This window comes from Brachyhypopomus gauderio, chromosome 4 (assembly GCF_052324685.1).
Source record: "Brachyhypopomus gauderio isolate BG-103 chromosome 4, BGAUD_0.2, whole genome shotgun sequence".
NCBI classification, from domain to species: domain Eukaryota; kingdom Metazoa; phylum Chordata; class Actinopteri; order Gymnotiformes; family Hypopomidae; genus Brachyhypopomus; species Brachyhypopomus gauderio.
In genome coordinates, this window is record NC_135214.1 from 17,020,228 (window position 1) to 17,046,312 (window position 26,085).

The 26,085-nt window shown below is 45.7% G+C and overlaps 1 protein-coding gene across 3 annotated transcripts in view; it reads right to left on the bottom strand.

Annotated features, from left to right (window-relative positions):
* Positions 1-26,085, bottom strand: part of galnt13 (polypeptide N-acetylgalactosaminyltransferase 13) — a 43,092-nt gene that overhangs the window by 13,925 nt on the left and 3,082 nt on the right. For all 3 annotated transcript variants that reach the window (XM_077002727.1, XM_077002729.1, XM_077002728.1), the window contains exons 2-8: positions 24,773-25,029; positions 20,445-20,613; positions 12,062-12,228; positions 11,432-11,639; positions 8,736-8,906; positions 3,705-3,822; positions 3,238-3,418 (exon numbers count right to left, since the gene is read on the bottom strand). In XM_077002727.1, the coding sequence (XP_076858842.1) occupies positions 3,238-3,418; positions 3,705-3,822; positions 8,736-8,906; positions 11,432-11,639; positions 12,062-12,228; positions 20,445-20,613; positions 24,773-24,914 (1,156 nt within the window). In that variant the 5' untranslated portion in view covers positions 24,915-25,029. The remainder of the gene's footprint in view (positions 1-3,237; positions 3,419-3,704; positions 3,823-8,735; positions 8,907-11,431; positions 11,640-12,061; positions 12,229-20,444; positions 20,614-24,772; positions 25,030-26,085) is intronic.

Sequence of the window (26,085 nt, forward strand, 5' to 3'; positions counted from 1 at the left end):
GACAAGAAAGTCTGGGGTCCATCTCACTTACTTCAGATTAAAACTGCTGACAGAGTTTTTTTTGTCCTTGAAATCTACATAATTGCAATTTTATAGACAACGGGTCTGATCCTAAGTCAATGCTGTTTATTTGAGAAATAGCTTCTTTTGAGCTAACAAATTTAAGGCCAGGAAATTCAGCTACAATGCATCACTCAGTATTGGACACTAGGGGGAGCTTCTGCATTAGACTTCCTATGCTGTCCAAACACAGGGGTTCTCTTCGCTAATTGAATAGCCAGTAAAAAAAAATCATGTTTATAATTTCTTATTTGTCAGTATATAAAATGAACACGAGGGGAAATTAAATGCAGCCAAGACCAGAAGGGTTATTAAAATGCAATACGAATAGCTGCGACACTGAGAAACTTGGAGAGTAGTGAATCCAGTCTGTTCCTTTAGTTGATGGTTAAGCTAATTTATCTGCATAATGGGTCACTTTTCTGAACAGTGCAAACCCTGCCAAATATTTATCAAAATGTTCTGCAAAATCATTCTGCAGAACGTATGGGGACAGCTCTCATACGGTTGTTTCAGCTAACTGAAGTATATGAATTCTAGCCATGTAACAGCCAGACACTGGCAACAGCAGCTTAGACATGAAGCAGCAGGTGAGGTGCGTCTGTCCGAGCAGAACCACGGGGTCCTGAAGCCCCCAAAAACTCCCCAATCCTCTGCTGCGTCATTCACTACGGAGTTCCAGGTCGTCTCCGTTAGCACCAACACGAGGACCGATCGTCAGGAGCTTAATGAAATGGGCTTTCATGACCGATATCCGCACACACGCCTAAGATCATTCCGCACAAGTGGATTGGCGTGTGCCTCCACTACACTCTGGAGCAGAAGAAACGTGTTCTCTGGAGTGATTAATCACACCTCACTATCTGGCAGTACAATGGAGGAATCTGGGTTTGATGGATGCCTAAAGAACAGTACCAACTGGAATGCATAATGTCAACAGATTGGTGGAGGAGAGCGGATGGATTGGACCAGTTTTTCCGGATTTGGAAGAGGACCCTTGGTTCCAGTGGTAGGTTAACGCTACAGATTACAGAGGGTGTGGCCAAGCGCTCTCTGAGGTGAGGAGATTGGGTCAACCAGCGGGTGAGTTAAATCATCTGCACCTGTGGATCGTTAACGCGAGCCCACTTACACGCCATCCTCTCTCCCGGCGGGCTGGCCAACACAGAGAGGATGCCGACACACAGAGCGCACTGCTGGAAAGCAAACCAACTGTGCTGAAAGGCGGAGTTAGAAAACGCTCATTCGAAGCATCTCCTAGCTGGTTTTTGTTCTTGTTTTCTGATTAGAATAAAAGGAGACTGTCACATTCCTGAGTCCTGTGTCTTCTTCTCAGTCCTGATCACGCACAAATGTTGCTAACATTCTATACAATTCCTTCCTCTTCCTGCGTGACTATGTCCCGGTGTACAAAGCCTTGGTCTCCCAGTCCTGATGCTGCTCTACACCTACAGGTGCAAAGACGCAGGGGACTCCACACACCCATAGACTGAACAGGATAGGATAGGATGACCAACAAGCTCATATGGGTGTGTTGGCCAGGTCTTTGCATGCGTTTTTTTATATTGTGTACCCGAAATATGATTTATTATATTTTGCCACATGAAAATCACCTGGGGCTAGTTCTGTTTTCACTTTTAGACATGACGACCGCCCAAGAGCTCGTGTCCAGTACTCTTTTCCCCTCTGTGCACCTGTGCTGGGTCTGAGAGACCACAATGCCAGCCACTCCTGCCGTCTCCTGCCCCCACTGCGAGCTCATTTATCACACCGCACCGAGTGCCCCCTCTACTGGGATGGATTTCCGGGAATCTGCCTCTCACCCCCCCCGAATTCAGTCAGCCTCCTCCTCACGCCCTCTCTCCACCCAATGATCTCACAGCTGTTTGCCAGCATTCTCCAACATTCCCCCAACTATCAGAGGCAGGAGCGGTAGCAATCAAGACTAAATTACATCATTCTCCCCAAACCACGAAACTGAAGTGCTCTAACCTTGCTGCAGGAGCTGGTTCGAGGAGAACTACGATACCCACATCTCCCGTGGGACCAGGAAGCGAGCTGCTCATGAATACAAGAGTAGCAGAGCTGAACCGAGTGATTTCTCTGCATGTTGAATGACACTCAGTACAAAGCCAGGCATGAATAAAAGATGGCAGATTCAGCAACTGTGGCGAGATGTGGGTCCTGCTGATCCCTGCCGAGCAGGAATAAATCTGGACTGTGTGCAGGAGTGTGTGAAAGCCCAACCATCAGCAGAAATGAGTGAGAGTGATGGCTGTGATATTTAAGTGTAAATGTTTGCCATGACGTCCCACGAAACATGCTGAGTAACGGAGAAACTACAGTGAGTGGCACTGTGGGAGTGCTGGGCTGACCGAATGAACCCCAGAGGCAAACACAAACACAACAGCTTACATATCAACGTCACCTTTAACTGCTCTGCTCCTTTCTAAGTGTACACACATGGCTGATTGAAAATGAACTGTGGTAAATCAAATAATTTTTATTAGATCACATAATACACACTACGGCACCTAGATTTTTCATCTCAATGAGATTTTTTCACCCTGGTTAAGTAAAGGTAATAAATGAGTAATTCTATTGAAATGGAGACTCATGTTTTAAGCAAAAAGCAAAAAAAAAAAAAACCTGTATCAACATTATTATTCAGACTACAGTGGCCAAAGTGGTGGCATTTCAAGCCTCTTAAAAGCATGGTGCTGTCTGAGCGTACTTTCTGACTTGGGTCGTGAGCAATGCACTAGGCTGGTCCCTGAGGTTAAGCACTAACGTAATTACAGTCTTTCGCAAGAGCTTTGCCATAGACGTGAATTGCCCGGCCATGCTATTAATAGATACATTTAAAGCATGGCTCTAATGTAGCCAAGCAGACAGTAAGAGACTCATGGTCACTCACAGAGCAGGACTTACGAAGGAGAGCAGTGTGTTTGAGTCATGTGTGGGTTCTTAACACAAGCTAATGTTCAAATAACGGCCTGGCTAACGTGACGCGGCAAATGACCGAAGAGAAGCAAAACTGTTTATTTCAGATGATTAATTGCTTTGTCACAATCATAATAGGGAATGACATGCTCATGTTGTCAGTGTTTTATCCAAGTCATAACCAAATGTGTGATCCTCGCCAAGGAATGAGAAAGTGCAGTGCGCGCAGAGTACCTGGGGATATGATGTAGAAGAAGTCTTTGAACTCATCCATCCAGACTTCGGCCAATCGTCTGTTGTTCTTGTTGATCACCTGACCCGTTCCCCCGGGGAAGCTGTAAGGCGTGGCCTTCCGGAACACGTGGCCCACGTGAGAGCACGTGACAATCTCCAGGGATCCGCCGCACTGCCAGATCTAAACGTGAGACCCTCACGCTGCGTTACCTCATGGCAAGTCACCATCAACACCCGAAGGCCTTAGCAACACAACCACTACCATCCGGATTCAAGCAGGCTGCTATGAACTACAGCTGACAGGGGATAAGGAGACACAACGCTACGTCAGCGCTACGTCAGCGCTACAGCAGTTTAACAGGGTTTGGCTCCTCCTGTCAATTTCATGGCCGTGAACTGCCAGTCATGGTCACTATTAGCAGTAATTACATTGTAGGCTGCAGTCATGTGTCAAATGGTGCACTCACCCTGAAAGACATTTCTAAGTTCTCTCCGCCCCATATGTCCATGCCGGCGTCGTACGTGCCAATCTCCTCAAAATAGGTTCGGTGAATAGAAAACAGTCCGCCAGCCATGGTGGGCGTCCTGAAGGAGGCACACAGATGCACGCCATTCATATCAAGAGAGCGCACACGCATGCACACAAGCACACGCATGCACACAGGCACACGCATGCACACAGGCACACGCATGCACACAGGCACACGCATGCACATACTCACACGCACATGCACAGAGGATCAAACAACATAAAGCATATCTGAAGAACAACTCAAACAAAAAAGCAACCACTATTACCGGTAATTTTGTGAAAATACTCATTGGCAGTCATGTATTCCAAAACAAACAAACTAGTGTATTTATTAATCTAACGATCAATGTGAATTCAATATCAGGATCTATATGCCGCCCTTCTAACTGACAGTAGATGTTAATCCCTCTGCAGACAGCTGAACCACCATGTCTGCCATTTCCAACTCCCATTTAAAAGCCATCAGCCCAGCATAACTAATCTCTCTGTGGAAAACATCCCCGGTGCCCAGAGGTGAGCAGTGCAGCTCCATCCACTTCAGGCACGCCGGCATCTCCTCTGAACCAGACATGGGTTGCAGTGATTACAGACAGACAGGGAGTGATGGAGGTGGAGAAGAGTGAGGGGGGTGGAGGGGAGGGAGAGGGGTGGAGAAGAGTGAGGGGTGGAGGGGATGGAGAAGAGTCAGGGAGTGGAAGGGAGGGAGAGGGGTGAAGGGGGATGGAGAAGAGTGAGGGGTGGAGGGGGGTGGAAGGGAGTGAGGGGGTGGAGAAGAGTGAGGGGGTGGAGGGGGGTGGAAGGGAGTGAGGGGGTGGAGAAGAGTGAGGGGTGGAGGGGGGTGGAAGGGAGTGAGGGGGTGGAGAAGAGTGAGGGGGTGGAGGGGGGTGGAAGGGAGTGAGGGGGTGGAGAAGAGTGAGGGGGTGGAGGGGGGTGGAAGGGAGTGAGGGGGTGGAGAAGAGTGAGGGGGTGGAGGGGAGGGAGAGGGGTGGAGAAGAGTGAGGGGGTGGAGGGGAGGGAGAGGGGTGGAGAAGAGTGAGGGGTGGAGGGGGTGGAAGGCAATGAAAGGGGTGGAGAGGAGTGAGGGGGTGGAGGGGTGAAGAGTGAGGGGGTGGAGAAGAGTGAGGGGGTGGAGGGGGTGAAGAGTGAGGGGGTGGAGGGGGTGGAGAAGAGTGAGGGGGTGGAGGGGAGGGAGAGGGGTGGAGAAGAGTGAGGGGTGGAGGGAGTGGAAGGCAATGAAAGGGGTGGAGAGGAGTGAGGGGGTGGAGGGGGTGAAGAGTGAGGGGGTGGAGAAGAGTGAGGGGGTGGAGGGGGGTGCCATGCTAAGCAGGAGTGACAAAAAAAAGAGTCACTAGCAGCATCTCCAGGTTTAAGCACGTACAACCCACAAGGCCTCCGTTTCAGCCAATAACAGGATACATCTGACATCAATGTAAATTATTATAATTCACTGGTTCTATTATTACTAGAGAATAATATGCAATATTTTGCATGTTACTGCAGTCATAATTATATAAGTCATAATTATACAAGTCTCTAAAGCTTTATTTGAATTGACAGAGCATTAGTGTGTAACTGCCATTTAAGAATATGATATAAATTCTTGCAAATTAGATGTTTTTAGTGACATCAAACTTTGCAGGCATCATCAGACTATCTTTACATGCATGTCTGTACATCTCTGTGTTAAATGTGACCTACTGTACTGGACCTCTGTCCATTTAGGTATTTAAACACAAGGCCTGTGATTAAATGTAAATTAGGTAAGAGTGCACTGTGAAGCCTCCTGATTTCATAAGTGGCTCAAACTTTGCAGGCCACATCAGACCATCATTATGCGCATGTAAATTTCAATCTTTATGTTTGAACTACGCACCCTGACTTCTGCCCATTTATGTATGACAACACAAGGCATACGAATAATATGCAAATGGTGTCATTGTGCACTATAGAGCCTTGCTGTGACATTAGTTTCAAACCGTGAACTTTCCCTCAATGTTAGTTTGAATATACTGTACCTGTCCATTTGGTCAAGATCAGACAAACTAAGAGAACAGTACTAGTGACACTGGTAGCCTGGCAACTACATTCAAAAAGTTTTTAATACTTATTTCAATTCATACTTGGATCATAAGACCTGATTTGACTGAATGAAAACCCTAGGACTAGTATGAAAAGTGCTAATTTTATATAATTAAGCAATGCAGAAAAAAAAAACATTTTTGAAATGAAGTTGTAATTGCAAGTTGTTAGGACTCATGTAAAGAATCATTTGAATTCAATTTTATATTCCTTAAGTGAAAATATTTTGGAGAAACACTTGATCTTCTTGAAAAATATCTGCTAATGTTTTGAAACTTCATCACAGAGAACCCTTATGTCTCCAGAGCATTTGGATTTCATCGTGACTGGTTGATCGTAAGCCTGTCAAATGCCTTCTGAAAGCTGATTGGACAATGGCAACCGGCATTTTTGACATACTGGTTAATCCTCAATGTACCTTGTATATTATTGCAAAACTTCAGCTAGGTTGGATGTTCTGCTGTATAGATTTCTAGTCTTTCTAGTGTTCCCTCTTGACACACATCTGCCAAAATCAATAGGGCACCCTAGAGTCGTCGTGTTCAGGGTTGCCAACTTTTCAAGATCACTTGGAGTGAGATTTGAACCTGGGGTGGCAAATGTAAATTGTTGAGGGGCGGGGTGTTGGCGAACTAAAATAGTATGGTGGGGGTGGGGGGGGGGGGGGATTTAAGTTGTTACCGGGCGGGGTGTAAAATGAACACAAATTAAGTATTATATCGCGATCGATCGCACCAGAGCGAACTAGTAACTCATTGAATCAATATGGATCAGAGGTAAATTAACTAGATTTTTTTTTCGGCGTGAGAAATCGGATGTGTGGTGTGAGAGCGTGTGAAGACAGTCAAATGCGTGTGTCTCACGCTCAATGCGTGAGAGCTGGCAACCCTGCAGAAGAGTTCATTTGCATATGGTGGCCATATGGTTTTTGCGGTTCAGACTCTTTTGAATATGTTGACAAGATTGTGGTGATCGGGCCAAGGAAAAACCTAGAGTAGTTAGTGATAGTAGGTTTCACATATTATGCAATTTAGTTTTAAAAAATCTAAATTGGTAGAACTAAACGGTTCTTGAGGATTTTTGTTTGTCTGATCGATGGAAAATCACTGGATGTAAATGCTTCACTGCGTGTGAGAAAATCACAAAAATATAATGTTATAGCGCCACCATCAGACCAAAGAAGGTGCATTTACTTGACTGAGTCATTTAACATGGTCCAAGTTTGGTCTTTCTGCACCTTATGGTCTCTTCTGCTCATTGCGCTTTAGCCGAGAAAAAGAAGAAAAGATTTGAGCAATTACAACAGGGTTCCAGCACAATGTGCTTGAATCCTCAAAAACTAAGAGCCCAAACCCCTGCAGGCTAAAGCTCAACCCACTGCTGACTGCCCTGTTGCTAACAGGCAACAGACGACTGTCACAAAACCACGGCTGCCATTTTAGGAGGATCTGAGAATGTTTTAAACATGTCGGGGTTTTAGTATAGCACCATTACTGCAATGAACCATGTGGCTCTTTAACCATGTGCTTGAATTGGGTAAAGCTTTTGGAAATTCTTCAGTGTCTTACTTGACTTTGTCCCTTAAGTATGCATCGCTAATTCTGTCCAATATCACACCAAGTACCAGCAATTAAGATGATTTACTTCCTGATTAAGCAGTCATACATTATTTCCACACCAGAAAGAAAATCATGAATGCATTTGTCAAGTGCTCTACATGTAAAAAAAAAAAAGGAAAAAAAAATCTTTATTACACATAATTAATATTTGACAACTGGATGAATAAGAATACAGGATGCACAGTGAGAACTTTGGCCATACAGTGAGCTGCATAAAATGCTTTTCTGACCTACATATTTCTTGAAATCTAGATACATTTAGCAGGATGTGCAGTTTTTGACTGTTTCCTCATGAAGTAATTTTGGAGCATTTCAATACATTTGTATTATTTGTATGTACATAAATAATTCCTGATTTGATACTTTCTTTTTTGTAAAGGTCATGAAAATTGAAAACGTGAAATGTGATATGCGTTAGGAAATCTGCGTTAAGGCAGAAAATGAGAACAGACTACAGATGTGATTCTTTTTTATTCTGAAGCAAAATGTTTAATCTTGTTGTAAAATGTTTAATCACTTGAAGGTGGGTTTCTTTTGGCTACAGAACAATCACTCTAAAACTCCAGAATTGCCCTACCTAGGCAAGCATGGATGCCTCCACATCTCCAAACTGTCATATAGACACCTGAACACTTCCAACCCTTAAGACTGAGCACCAAAACTAGCAGAACCAGAAAGAAAAGCTCCATGCAAAGAGCTGAAGAGCCAAATTTCACAAGAGCCAAGCACTGGACAGTTTCAGGGAAAAAAGTTCTCCACCCCATTAGTGCCACACAACTATGCTACAGCACTAAAGAATCCCTCCAAAAAGTAGAAGAGACTGTTGAGCTAAATGAGGCTCGTCTGTTATCAGTGCCACGTTTCTTTGACTGTACGAACTTCATTACTTCAGGTGGAAGAGAAACATCTCACTGCAGAAGTCCAGTATCCAGTGAATTTTTGTGTCTTGAGAAATCAAAAGCTCTACTGTACTGCTCACATGGTGAATAAGCAATCTCAAAGCATAATCTCACCAAGGCCACCTATACACCACGGCACATTCATATAACAGCATATTTCTGTTACCGGTGTTTGGGGAAAAAAGTGGATGTTAGTCTAAAACAAACGTCTACCCTTGGATTTATATTTCCATGACGTATCTGAAGCGTCACCTTTCGTGTGCAGCCTGCAGAGCATCAAAAGATCTGAACTGTGCAGTGGATGTCAGACCAAGCAAATGAAAGGAATGAAACCCAGGAGGGCTGTGGCAAGAGGTCATGGCTACCCACCTGACCGTCAAGGTGCGGTCACCTTTGCGGCGGTCCATCTCCCGCTGAGGGACTGGGTACCACCTGAAGTTCAGCTTCCAGTTGAAGCCGCCGTACGTCATGTCCGAGCCAGCCATGTACTCAAAGGTCTCATCACTGATGACGTCAATGATGGGGCACACCACAGCTCTCCTGCGAAACCGTGAACTCATGTTAAGCAGAGGTCTGATGAGCTACAGTCTTGTGAACACAGCTTTGGGGGTCATTTTGGGTCAGAGAGCTGAGGCCTCTGGAGCAATACTGACACACCTGACCGAGTTCAAATCCCTATTTATTTCTTTGTTTAACAACTGACAAGATGACAAATTTAATCTACCCACATTCAAACAGGGCAAACAATGGTTCTCAAAGCAATTTCCAGTAAAACCAGTCATGTCGATACCAAATACCAAAAGGAAGAAAATGTTTCTGCTAAAATCATTCCCAAAATCATCCCCAATAATGTTATAAATGAATAAACTTACAATAAAACAAACTCATCTCCATGTTCAGAAATGCTTATTTGACCAGCACCTCTCTCTGAGAGATTCCTCCATTGTAGTGCAACTAAGATCAATGTAAATCCTTCTGGGAGATGGGAGCATAACAAAGTTCAGAATGAAGGATGTTGAGTGCATATGAAGGCCAGGGGTTGGGACGTGGGGTTGGGACGTGGGGTTGGGACGTGGGGTTGGGACGTGGGGTTAGGTCAGGGGTTCTTAACCTGGGGGTCGCGACCCCCCTGGGGGTCGCGACGTACTTCCAAGGGGGTCGCGAATGTGACACAAAATAAGGTGTTTTCTGAGTTAAATGTGCGACGAATCAGGTTCGGAGCTAAATTTTGTTGTTCTTTACTCAGCCTGGACAAGCGTAGCCACAACGTGCATGCGCGAACCTGAATCAAGACTCAGAATGAGGCAGGTTGATTCAGTAAAGTTTATTGAATCAAACTGCCTCATTGTGGCTCCGCTCGTCCAGGCTGGATTAACATGGAGCGTTTTGTAGAACGTCGAACTGAAAGTGGGGATGCAAAACGCCCACTTCCAGGAACTTCAGAACAGAAAAAAACGAAGAAAGTGAGAAAATATGAAATGTACTTAGAATATGGATTTACGCAGACAAGCGAAGGAGGGGATGCACGACCGCAGTGTGTTCAGGGTTGCCAACTTTTCAAGATCGCTTGGAGTGAGATTTGAACCTGGAGGGGGTGGCGAGTGTAAATTGTTACCGGGCGGGTGTACAATGGACACAAATTAAGTGTTATATCGCGATCGATCGATCACCGGTGATTGGTGCCAGAGCGAACTAGTAACTCATTGAATCATAGATATGGATCAGAGGTAAATAAACTAGTTTTTTTTCGCCGTGAGAAATCGGATGTGTGGCGTGAGAGCGTGTGAAAATAGTCAAATTCGTGTGTCTCAGGCTCAATGCGTGAGAGTTGGCAACCCTGGTGTCTTGTTTGTGGCGAAGTGCTAGCCAAGGAAAGTCTCAGGCCCTCCAAGTTGCTACGCCATTTGCAGACGAAGCATTCGAGTTTGCAATCAAAAGCTGTGGAGTGTTTAGAACGTAAACGGGGGGGGGGGGGGGGGGGGGGGTCGCGAAATTTACCGGAGCCTAAAAGGGGGTCGCACAGTGAAAAAGGTTAAGAACCCCTGGGTTAGGTGATAGGATATTCACCCTAAATGTACTTCTAAAGCTTTGCTCTCCCCCTAACGTCTTTCCTCAATGTGATGTAAATGGAATGGAGACAGAAGCCAGACAGCTGGAATGTATTTAAGGCCCAGAAAGTGCATCATCCTTCCTAATGGGAGACCAGAGTGGACTGGAAGAGCACACACCCAAGTCATGGAAGCGAAGAAGTCTTCAGACCTTCAAATATCCAAGCCCTCTGTAAAGCAGCGATGCTTTTAAGACTTAAAAGCTAGAATGAATTGTGAAAGCTATAATTATGTGTTGGATCAGGCCACTGAGAGTTATCAAATTCTGCCATGAGCTGTTAACCAGGACTGAGGATATAAATTGCAGTCCTATGGTGATTACACATACACAAACAGAAATCTGCACACACACTCACCCTTGCCAAAAGGACTGGCCCGGGTCATCTAAACATTTGTTTTACAATGCTTTTATCTCCATGAACAAACACAGCAGAGACACAGAAGATCTTATCGGTACAATTTGTCTATTTACAGTATTCAGTGGTCTTGTAAGTAAGACTGAAGGCTCGATGCTTCCCAGAAACGGCCCATTTCTTTATGGATTCCTTTCCCTGTATCAAGGCATTCATCACAAACACAGCACTGACTAAAATCAGATCTCCCACTACGCTGCAGGGCTGGAAAACACATCAACGTGTCACACAAATCCAAAGGCAGTGAATCAACAAATCAATTATAAAATCAATTATAATTAATTACAATAACATATGCTCATATTTTGACTGAAATCAAAGTCTCAGGCCATTTTCAATGTTCAAAAATCACTGAATCCAGCTACCCAATCCACCCAATCCAATGCAGGTCCTATAATCAAATGAAAAGGAAAAGATAGAACTATAACTAAATCAAACTGATCTGAGGTCAGAGACTTACACCCCTGCTGTAGTGCCCTTTTGATCACATGCCTAGCCTTGAAGAGACGTTTTTCTTTTTTTTTTTGCTTACAGGTGAACTCACCTGTCTTCCTTGATACGGGCCAGGAGTGGCTCGAGCCAGCCGGTCGTGCACTCACAGTGGGCGTCCAGGAAGGTGATGACCTGGCCTCGGGTGGAGGCAGCACCCCTCAGCCTCGCCCGAATGAGGCCAGAGCGCTGCTCCATCCGCAAGATCCGCACCGGCACCTCCAGTGTCTTCACATAGTCCTCCAGCTTCTGTTTTAGGAAGTCTGTTAAGAGGAGGAGTGGAGGAGTGGAGGAGAGGAGGAGAGGATGAGTGGAGGAGAGAAGGAGTGGAAGAGTGGAGGAGAGAAGGAGTGGAAGAGTGGAGGAGAGAAGGAGTGGAAGAGTGGAGGAGAGAAGGAGTGGAAGAGTGGAGGAGAGAAGAAGTGTAGGAGAGAAGGAGTGGAGGAGTGGAGGAGAAGAGGAGAGAAGGAGAGGAGGAGAGAAGGAGTGGAGTAGAGGAGGAGTGTAGGAAAGGAGGAGTGGAGGAGTGAGAGGCAGAGTGACGGAGAGAGAGGCCTTGTGGCAAAAACCCAAGCACACGCTGATCACTGGTTCTGGCAAGCGGCAGTGTGTTGTCTCGGAGTTTCACGCCTTGGGCGACTCTCCATGGCGGGACGCGCTGCCGGAGAAGTGGTGGTGGCCGTACCTCTTTCACTGGCATCATCCACCAGGAGGATCTCCACCAGCAGGTGTCTGGGAGAGCGGCCGATCACGCTGTGGACGGTGCGCAGCAGGGTGCTCCACGCTTCGTTGTGGAACACGATCACGATGCTGGTGTTGGGCAGCTCGTCTGGGTACACCTTTGTCTTACAGCTAGGCCAAACACAGGAGAAACGAGGTTCATACACCACCTTTCTAACTGGAATCGTTTCACAACTGTGAGGACTCCATTTTGGAAAGTGTCGTAGAAATCCCTCTCGCTGTTGATTTGATTTTTGAAACTTGTACAGAGCGTATGTAGATCTTAATAATGTAAACCAATGTCATACAGTAGTTTTAGATTTAGGTTCATTTAATATCTAAAGTATTTTGGGGGGGAAAATCTATATACAATAATAGTGTTATTACATAGTAAATTCAAATGCATATATACTTATACTTATATGCTTATATACTCATTTAAAATAATATAAATATTAAATACTAAATATTGCATTTATTGAAATTGTAAATATCCCAGCATCATTGGACGAATGTGAGGTACACCATGGACAGATCACCAGTCCGCCACATGGCTCACACACGCACACACTCACACCCACAGGCAATTTAGAGTGAACAATCAACCTAAGAGACCTTCACTCGATGATGCTGGGATTGGCTGCAGCCCCCACTGACCCCCACCAGCAGCATAGAGCGGTAAAGATAATGGATGGATGGAAATGTTATAGAATTCTGCTTCCATGTTTGAGCACCACTTTCCACATATGAGGCATCCTGGTTATTATAATGTCCCCAAAAAGAACCACGTGAAATGTGTTACAAATGGGCCTATAATCAATATATATATATATATATATATATATATATACACACACACACACACATTATATATATATATATATATATATATATATATATATATATATATATATATATATATATATATATATATATATATATATATATATATATATATATATACCTAATAACCTTCCCAAAAAACAGCTAACCAAGTGTGCCAATGGCAAGGACAGAGTCTCCTCAGAACTCCTCAGATGCCCCGGTTACTGGCACACGCCATCACAGGCACAGAGGCATGTCAGATCCTAAATAAGGCATGTGGCTATATTAGAGAGGTGGTGGTGGTGGTGGTGGTGGGGGGGGGGGGGGGGGGTGGGGGGGGGGGTCAAAGAGAGAGAGAGACAGAAAGAATGTAGATAAGGGCAGAACAAAGAGGGAGGAAATTAACGGGGAGGTCAACAGTTATCCATGCGACACCAGAGGGACGTCGGAATCCACCCGAGAGCACACAGGATTAGGGCTGAACGATTAATTGCATTTGCGATAATTTCGCGATTTTTTAAAACGCGATTGTCTAATCGCACAGGCTGCGATTTAAACTGGTCACGTGACTTGGGAGCGAGCCGAGGACGAACGGAGCAAACCCGAGCAGGAGGCAGGGAGGTGGAGAAGTGAAGTTAACACAGCGCACTTTAACTTGTTGCACAATGGCTTCAGGCTCGACAGAAGCTGACACAACTGAAAGTCTAATACCAAAGAGGGGCAGCACATAAGTTGTGTGAAATTACTTTGGCTTTTAAAAAGATGCTGCTCAACGTCAGGTACCCTGCAAAACATGCCTTGCTACTGTTGCTACGACGCGAGGTAACACTACAAACCTTCAGCATTAAAAAAACACCACAAAGCCTCGTATGATATTTGTAAGGCAAAAATGCCAACGACCAGTGCTGCATCTTCAAATACCGTAAAATCACGCATATAGGCGCAATAAGATTTAAAGCGCGGATGAATCGCGAAAGCGCGGATAGCTTGACCGCGGTCCAGCAGACAGGGTTCACTGACCGAACCGTTTGAAAGTGTAACTCCTTATGGATGTAATTCGAAGCGGCACGCTGAAATAACTCGGGCAGTAACGAAGTTCATAGTGAAAGACATGATGCCCGTTAATATAGTGAACAAGCCCGGCTTCATGGCTTTGTTAAACACACTGGATATGCGCTACCAAACGCCCTCACGCACATATTTTAGCCAAGTTGCTATACCTGCAGGGCTGCCAACTCTCACGCATTGAGCGTCTTAGACTAAAAAATTAGTAGTTCGCTCTGGCGCCAACCACAGGCGATCGATCGATCACGATATAATAATAATACTTACATTTAGTCCATTTTACACCCAGTGGCGGACTTAGCAATTTGGAGGCTCAAGGCGAATTTAGCTAGGGGGCCCATCAACATTAATATGCGAGAAATAAGTTCAGGTTCACACTACAAGATTTTAGGCTGGTTTTTCAGTCGCCGACAGAAACTGTGGTCGGACGCAAATCGGGGATCATTCAGCAGTTCACACTACACGACTGAGCGAGCACCGAAAGACGCTCGCCGAGTGGTCGCCAACTCATCGCAGACGACCGGCAGATATCTAGCATGTTTAATATCTAGCCCAACAAGATATATGTTGTGAGTCAACAGCAGCGTCTAACTTCATACAACTTTACTACAAGACTGTGTTTAAGTTATTGTGACAGCACTGGAGAAATAGTGCGATTGACTATATCTATGTTGAGACTATGGAGTGGTTAAACGGTAAAAAAAATAATAATAACGAAAATGTGGAGTACATGTACGTTGTTTTTATTTTCTTCGTGGTGTTGCTGGTTCTCGCGAGTGTTTCATTTTCGTGTTCTCGTGTTTTTGGACGGCAGCCAGATGAGTGGCGATTCCCCAGTCGTTTAATTCGTGAGCCCACGTCACCGATCAGTCATGTAGTGTGAAAGCCACAACTGAAAGACTTGCGATTACAGCACAACCAGTCGTGTAGTGCGAACGGCACAAAAACCTGACGACTGAAAAGTCGTGTAGTGTGAATCTGGCTTTAGCTAGACAAGGGGGCCCTACAGTGGGAGGGGCCCAAGGCAATTGCCTAGCAACGCCTCTATGCAAAGACCGCCTCTGTTTACACCCCCCCCCCCCCCAAACAGAGTTTCCTGAAGTGGAACAATGGGGAAAAATCGCGATTTTAAATCGCAATCGCAATTTATAGATAAAAAATTGCAATTAGATTATTTTCCAAAATCGTTCAGCCCTACACAGGATGATGTAAGAATCCACCGAGAGCACACAGGATGACGTCAGAATCCACCCGAGAGCACACAGGATGACGTCAGAATCCACCCGAGAGCACACAGGATGACGTCAGAATCCACCCGAGAGCACACAGGATGATGTAAGAATCCACCCGAGAGCACACAGGATGACGTAAGAATCCACCCGAGAGCACACAGGATGACGTCAGAATCCACCCGAGAGCACACAGGATGACGTCAGAATCCACCCGAGAGCACACAGGATGACGTCAGAATCCACCCGAGAGCACACAGGATGACGTCAGAATCCACCCGAGAGCACACAGGATGACGTCAGAATCCACCCGAGAGCACACAGGATGACGTCAGAATCCACTAGAGAGGACACAGGATGATCTCAGAATCCACTCGACAGGACAAAGGATGATGTCAGAACACTGTACTGTAGAACACCTTCAATCCCTGCTCGACACTTGATGATGAGTGAATGTCTGATGTGATAAAGCAGCATTCTGGCTCTCCCAGGGAAGTGCAAAATTATTCTACTGCTTTGTTTCTCCTTCAGATAGCTAATAAAAGTTAGTTTGTGCCATATTATTGTACTTGGTATTGTTAGCTTTTATTGTATTGTAGGGGCAGTCATGGTCTGGTTAGGGTCTTGTGGGTCATGGGTTTGATTCCCAGGCTCTAGGTCATGACTGAAGTACCCTTGAGCACTTTACCCCAACTGCTCGCAGTGCTGCCCACCGCTCTGGGCATATGTGTATCACAGCCCCTTCGTGTGTGTGTGTGTTTTCTCACTGTACAGATGGGTAAATGCGGAGGACAAATTCCGATTGTGGTGAAAATCATAATTAGCAATATGAAAACCTATTCATTTTACTTGATATAAGATTGCATTGCATGTTTTTAGTTGGTACTATTAGATGGTATTGTATGGTTTTATTTGGTACCGTTAGATTATATTGTATGGTTTTATTTGGTACTGTTAGATGGTTGTCACGTAGGGCTACGCCCCCTCTCCTAGCTGTCACTCCGGTTTCCCTGTTCCTCGTGTCTGTGTTGTTCTCTGCTCCTTGATCCCGCCTTGTTGTCTGTTTCTATTAGGGCTGAACGATTTTGGAAAATAATCTAATTGCAATTTTTTATCTATAAATTGCGATTGCGATTTAAAATCGCGATTTTTCCCCATTGTTCCACTTCAGGAAACTCTGTTTGGGGGGGGGGGGGGGGGGGTGTAAACAGAGGCGGTCTTTGCATAGAGGCGTTGCTAGGCAATTGCCTTGGGCCCCTCCCACTGTAGGGCCCCCTTGTCTAGCTAAAGCCAGATTCACACTACACGACTTTTCAGTCGTCAGGTTTTTGTGCCGTTCGCACTACACGACTGGTTGTGCTGTAATCGCAAGTCTTTCAGTTGTGGCTTTCACACTACATGACTGATCGGTGACGTGGGCTCACGAATTAAACGACTGGGGAATCGCCACTCATCTGGCTGCCGTCCAAAAACACGAGAACACGAAAATGAAACACTCGCGAGAACCAGCAACACCACGAAGAAAATAAAAACAACGTACATGTACTCCACATTTTCGTTATTATTATTTTTTTTACCGTTTAACCACTCCATAGTCTCAACATAGATATAGTCAATCGCACTATTTCTCCAGTGCTGTCACAATAACTTAAACACAGTCTTGTAGTAAAGTTGTATGAAGTTAGACGCTGCTGTTGACTCACAACATATATCTTGTTGGGCTAGATATTAAACATGCTAGATATCTGCCGGTCGTCTGCGATGAGTTGGCGACCACTCGGCGAGCGTCTTTCGGTGCTCGCTCAGTCGTGTAGTGTGAACTGCTGAATGATCCCCGATTTGCGTCCGACCACAGTTTCTGTCGGCGACTGAAAAACCAGCCTAAAATCTTGTAGTGTGAACCTGAACTTATTTCTCGCATATTAATGTTGATGGGCCCCCTAGCTAAATTCGCCTTGAGCCTCCAAATTGCTAAGTCCGCCACTGGGTGTAAAATGGACTAAATGTAAGTATTATTATTATATCGTGATCGATCGATCGCCTGTGGTTGGCGCCAGAGCGAACTACTAATTTTTTAGTCTAAGACGCTCAATGCGTGAGAGTTGGCAGCCCTGCAGGTATAGCAACTTGGCTAAAATATGTGCGTGAGGGCGTTTGGTAGCGCATATCCAGTGTGTTTAACAAAGCCATGAAGCCGGGCTTGTTCACTATATTAACGGGCATCATGTCTTTCACTATGAACTTCGTTACTGCCCGAGTTATTTCAGCGTGCCGCTTCGAATTACATCCATAAGGAGTTACACTTTCAAACGGTTCGGTCAGTGAACCCTGTCTGCTGGACCGCGGTCAAGCTATCCGCGCTTTCGCGATTCATCCGCGCTTTAAATCTTATTGCGCCTATATGCGTGATTTTACGGTATTTGAAGATGCAGCACTGGTCGTTGGCATTTTTGCCTTACAAATATCATACGAGGCTTTGTGGTGTTTTTTTAATGCTGAAGGTTTGTAGTGTTACCTCGCGTCGTAGCAACAGTAGCAAGGCATGTTTTGCAGGGTACCTGACGTTGAGCAGCATCTTTTTAAAAGCCAAAGTAATTTCACACAACTTATGTGCTGCCCCTCTTTGGTATTAGACTTTCAGTTGTGTCAGCTTCTGTCGAGCCTGAAGCCATTGTGCAACAAGTTAAAGTGCGCTGTGTTAACTTCACTTCTCCACCTCCCTGCCTCCTGCTCGGGTTTGCTCCGTTCGTCCTCGGCTCGCTCCCAAGTCACGTGACCAGTTTAAATCGCAGCCTGTGCGATTAGACAATCGCGTTTTAAAAAATCGCGAAATTATCGCAAATGCAATTAATCGTTCAGCCCTAGTTTCTATGGTTTCCCCACGTCTGCCACGCCCATGTCGTTATTGTCTTCACCTGTTTCTAGTCTAGTTCAATGTATTTATAGTCCCTGTGTCTCCCATGTCGGTATCGGTTATTTTGTACTCCGAGTCGGTTTGTGCATTGTTCCTTCAGTCAGTTTTGCTATTTGTTCGTTTGCCCATACTGTGTTTTGGTGTTCTTTGTCCCCCGTGCGATCTCCTTGTGTTCCTGCCTGGTTTGTGTGTTCTTCGTATTTTGTAAGTCATGCCTGTTTATATTTCATGTTCGGACTGCCTACCTGTTATGACCCCTGCCCGTTATGTCGACTCTGCCTTTGGAATTCCATTTAATAAATCTCGCTCTCCTCAGCGTTTGTGTCCGCCTTCATGCTCTGCGTCGCGCAGTTCGTTACAATGGTATTGTATAGTTTTATTTGGTACTGTTAGATGGTATTGTATTCACCACACTACACTGAAACACAGACGAGCATGGTGAGACTACACCACACTACACTGAAACACAGACGAGCAAGGCGAGACTACACCACACTACACTGATAAACAGACGAGCGAGACGAGACTACACCACATTACACTGAAACAGACGAGCGAGACGAGACTACACCACACTACACTGATAAACAGACGAGCGAGACGAGACTACACCACATTACACTGAAACAGACGAGCGAGACGAGACTACACCACACTACACTGATAAACAGACAAGCACGACGAGACTACACCACACTACACTGATAAACAGACGAGCGAGACGAGACTACACCACACTACACTGATAAACAGACGAGCACGACGAGACTACACCACACTACACTGATAAACAGACGAGCGAGATGAGATTACACCACACTACACTGATAAACAGACAAGCAAGGTGAGACTACACCACACTACACTGATAAACAGACGAGCGAGACGAGACTACACCACACTACACTGATAAACAGACGAGCACGACGAGACTACACCACACTACACTGATAAACAGACGAGCGAGATGAGATTACACCACACTACACTGATAAACAGACGAGCACGACGAGACTACACCACACTACACTGATAAACAGACGAGCGAGATGAGATTACACCACACTACACTGATAAACAGACGAGCGAGATGAGATTACACCACACTACACTGATAAACAGACAAGCAAGGTGAGACTACACCACTCTACATTGATAAACAGACGAGCAAGGTTATCTGAACAACAAGGGGTGGGGACAACGAAGAGAAGGCGTGACAAATTGAAAGAAAACCATAGAAACCAAAACAGAGGCGGGACTAAAGAAACACGAAAGCAAGACAAACAGGTGGGGCGGGACCAGATGTGACAGTTAGATTGTATGGTTTTATTTGGTACTGATAGATTATATTGTATGGTTTTAGTTGGTACTGTTAAGATTGTATTGTATGGTTTTAATTGGTATTGATAGATTGTATTGTATAGTTTTAATTGGTATTGATAGATTGTATTGTGTGGTTTTAGTTGGTACTGTGTTTAGCAGCTGCACCTCTTAAATCAGCAGCAGTGTAGCGTGTGCTTGTTGCCAAGCTGCGGAAATTAAACATTACGCATAAGATCGGCAAAAACAGAGGGAGACGTCCCTACACCGCCGACAAGCTGGGGGCGGGAAAGAAACAAACAAAAAAAAAAAACAAAGCCTTTGGTGGGAAACAGATGTTGACAAATGCCTGCAAGAGCGCGGGCATGAATGAGAGAGCGGCCTTCTGGGGGGTGAGCAGAGGAGGAAATCAGGGGCCCGGGAAGAAGGCAGTAATGTTTCGCCCCGGCGGCTCCGTGGGATTTCATTATGCACCGCAAATGGGCCCTGGGCCGCGGCGAACAAAGAGCTTCCTCATCTATCTGGCACGGGGAGGAGAAGCTCCCTCACTGCATGCCTCTCTCTTTCTCTTTCGGATATATATATATATATTTTTTAATGGTCTCTTTTTGCTCTTCTTTCAGAAAGGTTAAGTTAGTTTTGATTTCGCTCTCACTGAAAGCTACATTTTCGATCTTAAACACAGCAAGGGTGAATCCATTTTTAAAATGGGGAAGACTTTTTCTTATTCAAAGCATGAAACTGCAATTTTACAACAACAACTCCATCTTCATAAAAACCAGCAGCAGATCCTTCCTGGCGGGTGTCGGTGGGGGAAACTGTTCACCATCAGTGGGACAGCAGCACAGGGGGAATGAGAACGGGCGCGGAAGGTGGAGCCCTGCTGCACTGCGGCTCGTTACCGTATTACAGCATTTATCAGCGTGTACATGCGCGCACACACACACACACACACACACACACACACACACACACACACACACACACACACTCACCCGTCCAGCCTGACATCGGGAAGACTCCTGTTGAGTGCAATCATGTCGCTGGCCATCAGGTTGAACTGATTGATTTTAAAGAGCTCCTTCATCTTCTCCTGGTCCTCCTTGGGGACGAGCACGGCCTTGCCCATCTCTCCAGGGCCCTCGTGGCTTCGGGACATGACGGCTAGAGCACAGCAGGGAGAAAGTAAGATGAGGTGAGCCCAGCTAAGAGCTCCATTGGGAGAGAGGGTGACGGGCGGCAGCCGTAAGGCCCGCCTTCCATGTTTGTTGACTTGCAGAGCAACAGCTAGACACCAGGCACTAACAAGGCAGCAAGCAGGCTGTGCAAATGTGATCGTCACTGCCCTCACCCAAGCGGAGGGGGATCGGCAGGCGGAATTTTACATGTCCCGGCGGCTGTTAGCAGGGGCGCGTTTTTCTGAGTCACTGATCCACATTATGGAATGTGTCAGCTGCACCGTGTGGCTATCCTTGGACCAGGCCTTCCCGCGTGGCTCTAGAGCAAGGCTTTTCAGCAACATTACTGAGGAATCATCACAAAATGCTTAACAGACCACGGCAGGGTAGATGTCTGGGCAAAGCCGTGGTCGGCATCTGTTAGCACGAGTAGTCATCTTCAATGAGTTAGCCATGAAAACGGCTACAAGATGGACAGGGATGTTAATTATGGGAACTACTCACCTAAAAAAGATGCCGTCCAAAATGCAAGACAACAGCAGCAACAGCAGAAGACTTCATTAAATCCCATGTTGCTAATTATTGTATAGCAACATGCATTACATTATGTGCAGTCACGGAAGTGACAGCTTTAATTCCCTGTGCAAAAGTCATTAATCTCCACTGCCGGATTCTCCACAGAAAAGCCAGACTAACTGCTGAGAGTAATTACAACGGCACCACACAATCAGCCAACAACGGTTATTAATAATAAAATGCAATATAAGCCACGTTCCGATGCTTAAAATATGATGTTATTTCGACTCCCATGTTCAGAATCAAAATTGCTTTGACTTCCATTAAAGTAATTACGACGTTAGGAGCAGAAGCAGAGGACAAGGCCATCGTGCAGGCTTATCGCTGCCGCTCTTTAATAACCTCCTCCAGTCAGACGGCCCGTCTGGAGGGACTGCCATGTCCATCTGCACAGGGTCAGCTAAGAGGATTCAGCTGGGAGCTCACCGATATGAGCAGCGTTCTGAGGGCTTCGCTTATTTGATGGCTTTATCTGCTAAGAGGCTGAGGCGAACCTGCCGGTCTGTGAGGCGGTCAGCGAGGATTACAAGCCCCTGCACGGACGAGAGCTTGAGCGGCCTCGTGCCACAGAAATCAGACACAATGGCGTGGTCAGTAATTATGATTTCAACTGCGGCAAAACAGAGCTATTCGAGTTAACACAGCTAACGTTTATGAATGATGTGAAGGAGAAAAAAACCAACATACACTAATACCGTACCATAATAAAGAAATGCAGAAACATTATACTGTAAAAATGTAGATTTTAGGAAGAAACAAATACCTCCTACACACACACACACACACACACACACACACACACACACACACACACACACACACACACACACACACGCTTGCAGAGTGTCTGCTTCACTGCACTGTGCCCTTTCGTTCTCATTGTACTGCGAGTGTCAGATCATCTGTGTTTGGGCGCCAGGGCTATCCGGTGTCCTTCCACCCACTGGTGTCTGGGCTCGTCTAGCAGGCTTGTCCAAAAATAGTGGGCATTTGAGAACAGAGAGCGAGCGGCCCGGTTCATAGCACACGTTTCTGACAGCGTTCTTCCTGCATGTTAATAATCTACCTATTTACCCGAGAGCTTCTGGGTGCAGCTGGATCTACAAGGGTGGCAAACGTAAAGCCATGAGAAAAGCAGTAAAACCACGTTACTTCATACGGCAAACGTCCAATCTACGTCTAATCTCATGGATGTCATAACGCTGCCAAAAAAAACGAAGAATGAAGCAGGATTGTTAGAAAATATCTCCAAAATAATCAACAAGAACATCTTTTATGAAACATAGGTAGGGAGAAATTACATTATAAAACACAAGCGTGCCGTCATGAGCATGACAGAGAATCATGTAAATACAAAGTAGGGATAGTTAAAGAATGAAGAGTTAATGGTTTTGTTTTACCCTCGAGCTGAAAGCTTGAGCTGAATTTGTGGTGGTGCCTCTGCAAAAATGACTCAGAGACGATCCCTGAATCTGGCACGAAACATGTTGACGAGGTCTCAGCCATTAGATATGAAATTCATGCATCGCTATCCCAACAAATCTCACAACACCCAGAATTTCGGGAAGCAGCATTAGACACAACAGAACCAACCCTGCTAGTACTAAATGTGTGTAGACATAACTCGCTTCTGAATAGATCAACTGGTTTAGAAGCATAAATTCGATCAAAAGTGAACCAAGTAACCGCAGTCCTCCAGATTAAGCACTGAATTGTTCCTGTTTCAGTTAAAGTTCAGCTCTGAAGATGGCAAAACACCAAGAATATGTTGTTGCCTAAAGGAACGTGGCACTGAAAAACCACAGCACTTAATACCTGCTACACGTGGATAGTAAGTGAGGATAGGAACTGTAGAGGTCTGTCACAAACCAGCTCAGAATGATTCATTTCAAATCATGTACAGTTTTAGCCAACATGATGCGTACAGATGGCTCACTGGAACCACAGTCAAAGAAAATGAAATCTGACTCACTTGTGAGACAACATGGAGTCATCATTTCCATTCATATACTATTTAATAAATTAAGTGATTAATCAGTAAGGACCCTGACAGACTATTGGATGCACACTGGGACAATTATTTTCCAAGCTGTGTTCCAATGGGAAAGTGAAATGTCTAATTAAATAATTTATACAGCTTGAAGGTCAGTGTGGATAGACAAATAAGGATCCACATGGATCACTGCCATAATCCCCAATGGAAGCTCACATGAAGAGTGCACTGTGGAAACTACAGTTGTGACCGTGGGACGTGACCAGGGAAGCACTTCTTCTCCATCTTTATTAGTCAACATCACTGACTGAAATCATGACCCAGTTAGTACCAGATCTTGCACCTGGCCAAATACTGTGGCACACCAGGCCTGGAGAAGGCTAACAGGCTGCCGCAGCACTATCCCTAGTTCTCCTGACAGGCTGGGCTAGGCCTCGCTGGGCTAGGCCTCGCTGGGCTAGGCCTCGCTGGGCTAGGCCTCGCTGGGGAAGTTCCCTACCAGCTTTCCTGATGGTTTCACACAGATTGACACAGGCCTCCCATGCCTGTTCCCTTCTTAAAGCCTTTCTGCGGAAACCAAACTTCCATCGAATTAACCGGCAGAGAGAACATGATGGATGTTTCAAAGTCCTGCAGCTGATGAGCAAAATAAAAGTCCCCTCCCCTTTTGTCCCTTTAGCTGCGGTGATCGTCCCTCGCTCGATTCAGAAAAGCAACTCATGGAGCTGTAAACCTATTTACTGGGCAGACAATCTAAATGAAGAAGAAAAAAAACCAGCCATGGTGGTAAGGAAGAGAATAAGTATAAGACAATAAAAAACCCCTTTTTAAATCAGTGATGCTGAGTAGAATGTGCGGAGGACGTGGTATTGTAGGACAGGCAGTCATTTATCTCAACAACATACATTAGCAAACGCGCCCAGTCGTGTCGCCAGGGAACCATTCGAAGATTTTACAGCAAGCATGAGACGACAGGCCGTGCGAGTGAAACTTGAGCACGATCAGAATCAGAGGCAGACCGCACGATTTGTAAACGTCTTCCCGACATCGACTGCGAAGCGCTCCTTGGCAGCTTGACACATTTGCTCAAGGTACGTGGTTCGGAAGGCCGTGGCCGCCAGGGATCAAATTCATGCATCCTGTTCAATACAATTTCACGCATGCTTTTCAGGACTCTAATCCCTTCCTCCTCCTGTTGACACAGAATTGACTTTGTGAAGCTTTGAGATGAAGGGTTGGGCGACCCTGTGTATGACAGCACTGGACACAGAGACCTCCTCAGGAATGTAGTTGGGTCAGATACTAAGGGTTCTGACAGGGGTCTGAGTGTGTATATATTACACATTATTACCGCATTAAAGCACACGTCATTCCAACAGCAAGGCCAGGTATTAATATGTCTACAGAACACCGTGGTGCTCTTCTTAAGCTGATTTTGGATGGCTTTCATGATTCACTCTTAAGGTTGTTTTTTTTTTTAGGTGTTCCAGCCAAGCACCCTAGATTTCATCTTCTGTGCACACAAAAGCAGAACACAGAGGAGCTTGAAGAGCAGTGAGGTGCGAGATGCCCTCACCTCTGAGAGCAGGCAGGAGCGAGCCGTCCTTCCTGTCCTCGCATTTGTTGCACTCGCTGAAGTAGAGCAGCAGGAAGACGTCCAGCAGCACCCAGACCAGCGAGGTGGTCAGCACCACCTTGCAGTAGATGAAGCGCCGCATATGCCTCGTGGGAAGGGGCGACGTGGCGCGTCAGGAACACGGGGTGAGCTCGGACCCGGGCAGGGGGGGCAGGAGACGGGGCAGGAGGCAGGGCGCACGGGCAGCCGTCATCCCACTGAGGGAAAAGGGGAGAAGTGTTACCCTGGTGACAGAGTGATGGGGAGAAGTGTTACCCTGGTGACAGAGTGATGGGGAGAAGTGTTACCCTGGTGACAGAGTGATGGGGAGAAGTGTTACCCTGGTGACAGAGTGATGGGGAGAAGTGTTACCCTGGTGACAGAGTGATAGGGAGAAGTGTTACCCTGGTGATGGCGTGACTGAAGTGAATTATACAGCTTAAGGGTGACACAATGAAATGGTGAAGTAGTACACAGTATTACATTGCACCCCTGTGAATGGAGTAATGTTAAACTGCAAGAGATGATTCATGGTCTATACACGCAGCGTATCGCATTCAATTCAATTATGCGTACAAAGTACTAGCTCAGAAAATGGTCACTCCATCGTCAGCAGAAAACGAATGATCACATAATACATCTTACTTTAGAAGCACACATTTCACAACAAGGACACGCAGTGTCACTTACGTACAGCACCAGTGCTAGTAGTGCCCCTTCAGGAGAACGTGAGGCCTGCTGGATATTAGTGAGTGATTTACGAGACGTGATGTGCCTCCGACTGCCTTCTTTCCTTCAGGGTATGAGAATAACCTAAGCATTTAAATACTAGTCCTCCTGATGTTACGTTTATCAAAGCTCTGCTTGATGACGCTAACCTCCTCCAACCTTCTCACAGTCACTGGGCCTGTTATTCTCAGCCTGGTCAAGAGTCTGTTATAAAGTGGGAGCGTTGCACCAACTAATCACAAACTACAATGTTTTTACTGTGAATCAGTCACAATGAGGCAGCTACAGGAGGACAGTGAAGGTGGACATCAGGAGGACAGTGAAGTTGGACATCATGGGGAGCCTGTTCCACTGGGCATATTTAAGCACCACCCTCAGGTCTCCCCTGGGAGGGAAATCTAATCTTCTAATCTAATCAAAGGTGTTATCTAATCTTACCGTCTTATTGCTCTCTTCCTCTACATATTCCTCCGTAATTTTCCCACCTTCCATCGTCACTCTTCCTAACTAAAACAGACAAGCGGGTTATTTGAAGAACTGCTTTC